Source organism: Poromitra crassiceps, assembly GCF_964638095.1.
Source record: "Poromitra crassiceps genome assembly, chromosome: 18".
NCBI classification, from domain to species: domain Eukaryota; kingdom Metazoa; phylum Chordata; class Actinopteri; order Beryciformes; family Melamphaidae; genus Poromitra; species Poromitra crassiceps.
Window position 1 is genome coordinate 1,458,757 of NC_139636.1, and position 9,650 is coordinate 1,468,406.

General features: G+C 42.0%; 1 protein-coding gene across 1 annotated transcript in view; it reads right to left on the bottom strand.

The window, feature by feature from the left end:
• The window catches only part of map1ab (microtubule-associated protein 1Ab), a gene marked incomplete at both ends in the record, with an annotated part of 96,730 nt that overhangs the window by 81,280 nt on the left and 5,800 nt on the right, over positions 1-9,650 (bottom strand). Inside the window, one exon of the mRNA XM_083654133.1 lies at positions 5,554-5,655. Coding sequence (XP_083510259.1) covers positions 5,554-5,655 — 102 coding nt within the window. The remainder of the gene's footprint in view (positions 1-5,553; positions 5,656-9,650) is intronic.

Consider the following 9,650-nt stretch of genomic DNA (forward strand, 5'->3'; position numbering starts at 1 on the left):
ACATCACTGCAAAAACTACAGTAATATGATGATGGATCACATAATAACTAAACTACAGTAATATCATGGATCAGATAGTAAAAACCAAATAATATGATGGATCATAATAATATAGTAAATTCAGTTAGAATTTGTCCCAGTAAAGCAATATCATGGATCAGAGAGTAACTAAACGACGGTAATATGATGGATCAGATAGTAAGCCCCCGTTCACACAGGACGCCGAAGCAACGCTCAACCTAAGCTCTACCTACGCTGAACCCACAAGTTTCATTTAGGCATCCTTGTTAACAGGCGAAGCCGTTCACACCACCCGCGCCTTGCTGAAGCCATGCTCACGCCACGCTCTAGTGTTGTCACGGTTTTCGGTACTTCGTCGGTACTACATTGTTTTCGGTACTTCGGTACCTGTTTTTGCATGGTACCGAGGGTATCGTTTTTTTCTTCTTCTTTTTTTCTTTTTTTATTCAATAAACAATACTTGAGGGCTACATGCCACTGGTGTTGCACTGTCTGCACTCACTGCCATACAGAGTTGAATGTAAGAAGTAAGCAGAAGCACATTGTTTTGTTTTAAAGTTGAAGGCTACATGCCATTTGTTCATTGGAAATGGTTGCATACTTTAATAAAGGAGAATATGTTGAAGAAATATCAGTCTGTTTTTTTTTACCGTGGTACCGAAATTGGTACAGAGTACCGTGGAAATTCACTAGTACCGGTACCGAATACTGAATTATTGGTACCGTGACATCACTACCACGCTCAAGCGATCGCTCAGGATTGACGCCTATTTTCCAAGCGTGACGCATGAAGCCAGGCATGAAGTCAATGGGAGTTGTGGGCGGGTTCAAGGCGCGAGAGGAGGCGCTGAGAGGAAAAGAGAAGGCGTCTTGTGTGAACGGTTAGGCGTACGTTCAGCTTGTGCCTGCTTCAAGCTTCAGTTCTGCTTACGTTCGGCGTCCTGTGTGAACAGGATCAGAAAGTAATTTCAGTTGTAATTTGACCCAGCCTGACCAAACATGAACAGAAGACGTAATTCACAACGCCTTGGATTTATGACCAGGCCAGTGTAGTGTGAAATTTGGAGATGTAATCGAACTATTGTATTTACGTTTGAACAGCTCGTTGTGTGAATAATATCGATGCTTAGAAACGTTGCATTCTAACGCTTTAATTACATTGTGAGACACTGAGTTAATTCTCGTTAGTTTATGGAGATAGCAATAGATACACCAAGCTTTGTCGCAGTCAGCTGGCCTTGTTAGGTAGCAAAATGACGATGCTGCTGCACAGTTTAAAGTGAACACTAAAACAAACCCTGTTTCTCAGTCAGCTGAGGGATCGTATCGGTGTAATCGCTTTGATCAGACTGTTTTAGATGGGAGATAGCCCTGGGCTGAAATGTAATTTGGATTTTAGGGCGAGCTGTTCCTTTAAATTGAAGAGCTTTGCTGCAAAATGAGATATCCACTATTTGAAGAAGAAGAAAAAAAACAATCTCTCAAAAGGATTGATAGCTCAAAACTGAAAAGTAATTACCGGTATGTCACTTTTTAAATGGTAGCATGATGACCCTCCCACTCTCCTGTTCTGTGACTTGCAAGAGCCTGGTGGGTGTGGTCGTCATTAAGGCTGATTGGGTGCACCTGGGCCCAGTGTACTCATTCAGCAGCCATTTCTCAATGTCAAGGATCCTTTCTCGGCAGGACTTGTCCTTCCTCGTGACGTCCTACAACACTACCTCTGTAGGCAAGAGTCCTTCCTCACATTGGAAGAGCAAACATTTGGAACAGGCTAGCGAGTGTGCGTGATTGTGTCATGGTCACACCGTCAGATTTCAGATTTCACCGAAGTTTCTGGCTTATTAAGAAACAATTGGGCATTAAAACGTTTGCTGGCACACTAAAGTGATTAACATATCCACGAATGACAGAAGATTCTTAGATTTAAATGTGTAAATTTGAGCAGCCGGCGATGTTTTGCTGCTTGCCAATTTTAAAAGACCCTGCTGAGAGCAAGCATTCATCCGTGCACTGCACGTAGAACTGTGAACGTGCACTGAGGATACGGCGAGTCTCTCTCCCTCCTCACCTATGTGCACCTTTCTGTTCTGCTCTTTTGGAGTGAGTCTCTCTCCCTCCTCACCTGTGTGCACCTTTCTGTTCTGCTCTTTTGGAGTAAACCATTGTTTGAACTTTGACTTTGGCCTATGACTCCCTTCTTTGTTCTAACCTGGAGCCGGGTTGTAACAGTAGTAACTGAACTGTCCTTGTTTGAACAAATGAGAGAGAGAAAAAAATTGGATTATGATTTCCCCCTCCAAAACGAAAATATGTTATATAAAATATAAAACATAAATAAATCACATACATAAGAAATAGGCTTCATCAATAGTCTTTGAAGGTTGAATTTGTAGTGATTGGTCAAACCCTATTTGGTGATTACTCATCTATTGTACTTTCCCAGCCGGTCTGGGGATTTTAACCAGCAACCACTGGTCACAAGCAAGCTCAGTCTTTAGGCTACTGCCATCCCCCCAGAAAACAAGGCCTCAGCATAACACGCACGCACGCACGCGCGCAGAACTGAGCGAGCAGGTGAGTGTTGCCCTGTCCTCACAGACACAAAGCAATGCGATCCCCTTATCTATTTCTGCACTGCAGCCATTGGATTCTTCTCCATTGAAGTGTTATTGATCCAGCCTGTGTTCTGTACTAAAGAGGGGGAGTGGAATCAATAGTCCAATAGCAGCCTCCAGCCTTGGATCCTCCAGCCGCAGCTACCTCACACTGCTAAATAGGGACAGGGCATCTCCAAGAGGCTGTGTCTGGGTTGGGAGAACGTATTTGTGTCATCTCGGCTCGCGGACGATTGGAGATCTCCGCCTAGCGGCCTACCGATCGTCTGGGAACTTCTTGTCCAAAATAGTAGTTTGAAACGGCGGCGAGAACAGCCACGAACAGACCTACGGCCCTTTGTCACGTTACTGTAAATCAGTGGTTCTCAAATGGGGGTCCATGGCACTTTGCCAGGGGGTCCGCGAAAAGTTTTCAGGTAAATAAGCTTCATAGTTCAACGAAAGTATTTCATGCTTTAAATCTAAAATGGTTCATGGATTACATTCTAATCTAACAAACCTCTCAATTTAAAAGTCAAGCACGTTACCGTGGAAACAATTAAACTTAGCCCAAAATCACAAATCAGAATGAGGGGGTCCCCGGGATATTTTCTATCCTGTAAGGGGTCCTTGGCTGAAAAACATTTGAGAACCTCTGCTGTAAATGACGCTCTCCGCCATATTCTTCCTGGTGAAACAAACTGGAGATACAGTGAATCACTTTCTAACATGGAGAGAAGTGTTCAAAACATTGAGAATGGATGTCCCGAGCAACGTTACATTATTTGATTCTGTTTTTATCCGTTTGCAAGCACACGACTTCTGCATGTCACCTCTTCTTCTGCATGATAACAGTTTTCCCACATTTTACTTTTAGACACACAACAGATTAAAATATGCATAACTTCTGATCCAAGGGATCTCCAAGGGATCAAGGGAAAAAAATCCCCTCTGCCCTTGCTTACAGGATATCCTCCTGTCTAACCACTATGCCACCATATTAGCTTCCATAACAAGAAAATGCCCTTAGAAATCCAATATAGTATTCTTAGAAATCAATAAAACGTGCTTCTCTCAAATCAATACAAATACGGTCAACCAAAGTCCATTAACATTATCATTATCCTGTCAAGATGACCGCCTCGCTTCACTCAAATGAATTATGGGTGATCAAAATATTTCATTGTCCCCTGAGGTCAAAGAAAAAAGAAAAATAAGAAAAAATAAAAATAAATAGAAAAGGATTTGTATAATCATGTCTTCCTGTGTTCAACGTTCAAATGTTACTGTCTCCATCTATTACAGACAGAGTGACCCTGTGGGAATTGGACACGTTTGATTGGTTTTGACATCAATGTAGTTGTAAGCTTGAGTGAATGTCATTTATATACAGGTATAAAAATCTAGAGGGCACTCTGTAGGCTGCGTACCTCCGCCAACCTTTCTACAAGGTTTTGTGGTGTCATGTGAATCAGTTTGGGGACCTTTTTTTGATTGGCTACGCCTATTACCACGCCCCCTTTTGGCCAGGCGTGGAAAGGTAATCAGTTCTAAGTTGGCCCATGACCTGCTTTTCTACCAAGTTTTGTGGAAATCCGTTCTTAAAGCAGCTACGAGCAAGATTTTCGATTGTTATTAAACAGTCTAAATTTAATATGGATGCCTCACATCTTACCTCTAGTAGATGAGACCAACGCAGAGTAGACTCGCTTGAACGCTGAGTGAATCGGCCAGTGTTGTCTTGATGATGATGATGATTGATGTCTGCGGCCGGGGCAGATCAGGAAGTGAAATGAAACGGTTTGCGGCAGCCACTTCGGCCATAACCACAAAATAACAAAATTACTTCCAAACAAACTGTTCGAATATAATGAGAGATGTTCCCGAGAGTAGCAAGCCCCTGGATGTAGCGAGCATGCCATTCTCCTTGTTTATGGTCCGTTGCTAGGCAAAGCGAAACGGTTGAAGGCAGGCAGCTGCCGTAAACCGTTTCGTTTCACTTCCTGGTCTATCCGGCCCACCGGAAGACAGACACAGACTCTATAATCATCAAGAGAGCAATCTCCGATTCACACGGCTTTGGTCTCAGCTACTATTATAGGTAAGATGTGATGCATCAATATTACATTTAGACTGTTTAATAACAATCGAAAATCTTGCTCGTAGCTGCTTTAAAGCAACTTTATACTCTCGTGACATCTCTCATTATATTCTAACAGTTTGTTTCAAAGTTTGTAATTTTGTGGTTATGGCCGAAGTGGCTGCCATAAACCGTTTCGTTTCACTTCCTGATCTGCCCGGGCACGCCGAAGCATTCCCCAGACCACCGTTCCGCGCTCGGGCACGGACTCACACTCATGAAGCGAAACACACCTGCGGTCAATTTGGGGACAAGTGTGCTCGGTTCTGCTCCCGGGTCCCCAGTGTGAAAGCACCCTTACTGTCACTTTCTGCTGACTGCAGCTGCTTAGCACACACACTGTAACGTTACAGCCTTGATGCAATGCAGATGGATCCAATTTCAACCAAATTCGCCTCACCGCTGTCAATCACCCAAAGACAGCAAATTGATTGTCATTACGAGTCTAATGAGGGTAAATTTGCTTGGTCTCTCTTGTTTTCTATCTAAATGTGTGTCCTTTGTTAGCCCCCCCCCCCCATTTTCTCCCCAATTGTACTTTGCCCATTTTTCCCCCTGCTGCCCCGGTCGCTTAGCCTGGTAAACCAGCCCGTCACGTGAACTAACATTTCATTTGGTTCTGCGTGACGGTCTGGCCCCAAAGCCTGGGTGGGTGTTTAGCAGAAGCTGCAGACACACGCACACGCGCACACGCGCACACACACACACACACACACACACACACACACACACACTTTAAGTGAGTCTAAGCGGCCTCTGCCACAGCTGGTTCACAGAGCGGCACACTGGACTGACCTCTGACCTCCGTGGAGAAGTGGGCGGAGTGGCGTGTTATAAAGAGCTGCAGCTGCTGGTCGAGGTCACATGACTTCAGGTCCACGTTCCAGGAGCGAATCCCTGCCAGGGAGGACAGGACAGGAGACATGAGCACAACAACATCATCAGCCAAGGACACACATCAGTATGTCCTGGAGCACTTTCTAACAAACCTGGGGGACAAATGTGGATTTTGTGTGTCAGTTAGTGATTCTGTTTTACTCGAATCGTCCTTGATATCTTTTTGTCCACTCAAGATGAGTATTGTCTTAATATGATGCTGCTGCAGCATCTAGTCTAGTCTACCTTCACGTCTCTGCTGTTTGTGTTTGGGCTGCAGGCAAAGCGCTTTCAAAATGTCCTAAAACTCATATTGCAATTATTAAATTAAATTAAATTAAATTATTAAATGCCCTTTGTTCACATCAGTACTGATTGCCCACTTGCCCCTTTTATAGATTATGCCAGGAGGACTTTTGATGTCATAATTATGTTTTGTAATTTTCTCAACCGACTGACTTTTTTTCTTCTACTTATATAGCCACTGTTTGGATACAATTAATACAAATCAGATTTTTTTATCAAAAATTCTGAAAAAAAAGATGGATATTGGTTTCTGTGCTTTTTTTAAGTACCTAAATTTACTCAAAATGTAATAAAACCTTGAATGTAATAAATTGCTGCCTCATGTAATATCACATTACTGATTATTACTTTAATAGCGTTGTGACATGTTTTTACTTGATGATGTAATAATGGTAATATTGAGGTATAAACTCATAGCATGAGTTATTACATTATTCCGATTCTTAGTTATTGAATCATTAATCAGTATTATTATTACACCATCAGTTAAAAATGTTTCACCTGTTGTGAGGTAATAATTACCAGATAATGTAAAAAAAAAAAAAAACATAAACATTAAAATAATACGGTATTAAGAGTTCACTGGATCAGTAGAAATAACATATTGATCAGCATCTCACACACGCCCACACACTCACACACACCGGGAAAAGCACATGCACGCGCACGCGCACACACACACACACACACACACAGACACACACACACAATCTCCCCTTTGAAGAGCATGTTTCCCTCTTAGCTGAGGAGAAAATGTTCCCTCACTTCAGACTGCAGTCTTTCCCCATAAATGCTGTGTCACTGTTATTAACTTCTTCTTAGCGGTCAGTGGCAAATGTCTTTCGTGACACTAACCAGATGCATAAAAATCACAACCAGCTAGTTTGACGTCACTGCTCTTTTCGTCCTGATCCTCCCTGTCAAACATCCAGACTTTTGACAGTTCAGACAGAGAAACAGGGCAAACTCTGGCTGTGGAGGCTGCGTTTTCCTGGAGGACTGGATTAACTCATAACAGGAGGCCAGCATCTTTGTGCAGCTGATAAACTCTTCTCTAAAGATGACATCCATCAACGAGACAAAAGTGTCAATGTGTGAACAAAACAGACAGAATGGGCTATTTATAGACAAGAGAACATCGCTTGATTTGTTTACATGCACAGAGAATTGCATTCTTAACCTCATACTTCAAGTAGCACAGTTTTGGGTCGATGCATGTAAACAACAGAAACAGAAATAGCCAGTTAAGCTCATACTCTGTTTAAAGTCACAACAAAATGAAAAATTACCTTTTCACAGTGTCTTCCTCTGCCTAGTAGCCATGACTCATACAATGAGTCACAATGAAACAGGTTACTGTGGACTGTACCATGACTCATACAATGAGTCACAATCAAACAGGTTACTGTGGACTGTACCATGACTCATACAATGAGTCACAATCATTACTGTGGACTGTACCATGACTCATACAATGAGTCACAATCATTACTGTGGACTGTACCATGACTCATACAATGAGTCACAATCAAACAGGTTACTGTGGACTGTACCATGACTCATACAATGAGTCACAATCATTACTGTGTGGACTGTACCATGACTCATACAATGAGTCACAATCAAACAGGTTACTGTGGACTGTACCATGACTCATACAATGAGTCACAATCAAACAGGTTACTGTGGACTGTACCATGACTCATACAATGAGTCACAATCAAACAGGTTACTGTGGACTGTACCATGACTCATACAATGAGTCACAATCATTACTGTGGACTGTACCATGACTCATACAATGAGTCACAATCAAACAGGTTACTGTGGACTGTACCATGACTCATACAATGAGTCACAATCATTACTGTGGACTGTACCATGACTCATACAATGAGTCACAATCAAACAGGTTACTGTGGACTGTACCATGACTCATACAATGAGTCACAATCATTACTGTGTGGACTGTACCATGACTCATACAATGAGTCACAATCAAACAGGTTACTGTGGACTGTACCATGACTCATACAATGAGTCACAATCAAACAGGTTACTGTGGACTGTACCATGACTCATACAATGAGTCACAATCAAACAGGTTACTGTGGACTGTACCATGACTCATACAATGAGTCACAATCATTACTGTGGACTGTACCATGACTCATACAATGAGTCACAATCAAACAGGTTACTGTGGACTGTACCATGACTCATACAATGAGTCACAATCATTACTGTGGACTGTACCATGACTCATACAATGAGTCACAATCAAACAGGTTACTGTGGACTGTACCATGACTCATACAATGAGTCACAATCATTACTGTGGACTGTACCATGACTCATACAATGAGTCACAATCAAACAGGTTACTGTGGACTGTACCATGACTCATACAATGAGTCACAATCAAACAGGTTACTGTGGACTGTACCATGACTCATACAATGAGTCACAATCATTACTGTGGACTGTACCATGACTCATACAATGAGTCACAATCATTACTGTGGACTGTACCATGACTCATACAATGAGTCACAATCATTACTGTGGACTGTACCATGACTCATACAATGAGTCACAATCAAACAGGTTACTGTGGACTGTACCATGACTCATACAATGAGTCACAATCATTACTGTGGCAGGGAGACATTTACTCTCTTCACTTTTGTTTTTCACAGTCTGCCCAGACTCACACAGAATGATGGGTACCTCTTGATTTCATCAGAAACCATGGCATGAATGAAGATATTTTTTACTATTGGGATCATGACCTACGCCTCAGTCAAAGAGAGCAGCTGCATCATTTCCAGCCCTTTTACAGGAATATTCTGTTATTTGGTTTATTCATGGACACACACATTCAATTGCAGGGCATCAAAGATTCATACAAACAGCTTAACCTGTATTAGTATTCATCCGTGTCACATGCATTTACCACCAACATGGCACGTTACAATACACACTGCTCATTGGTTGTGTTTGTCATTTAATTGTAATCATCTGTTAAATTGTGGTGATGTAACAGAATATTATGAATAAGACCTGAACCCCAGTGTATGGCCAGCCCACTATAGCTGGGTTCCTCTTTGCATGTAAACGTAGTCAATCTGGTGTTTGCATACAACTAGGCAGGGTACGTGGAGGTGCTACAGAGGGTACTTGAGAGAAAGGGGAAAATAGAACAACTTTACTTTGCAAGTTACTGTAAAATTGGTAATTGGTTGCAGTTACTAGTTGCTTCTCTCAAAAAGTAATTTAATTACTGTAGTGGCTATTCCGTTCAAAATTATAGCCACTGCCCCAGCAATAGAAGAGTTGGTTTTAACGCACCTTGATTGTAGATCCAGTCACCATGCAGATGTTCATTGTTTGAAAATAATAAACTCAAAATATCCTACCAAAATCTTGTAGGCCAGCATAATAAACATGGTCAAGTGTATGTTCAAATGTGTGTAAAAGAGAGAAAGTAGATGATAGATATTTGATGATACTATGGTGAGATGAGATGAGATGGTTAAAAAACTGTTTGCTCTCAACTAAAGCCAGGACTCCATTGTCCTACAAACATTTCCCCACTTCCCTTGTTAGCTGACACCACACCCCAATTACTATGGGTGTGGCCAAGCTGTCAATCAGTGGCCAAGCTGCCAATCATTGGCCAAACTGACAAACAAATCAATGAATTAGAA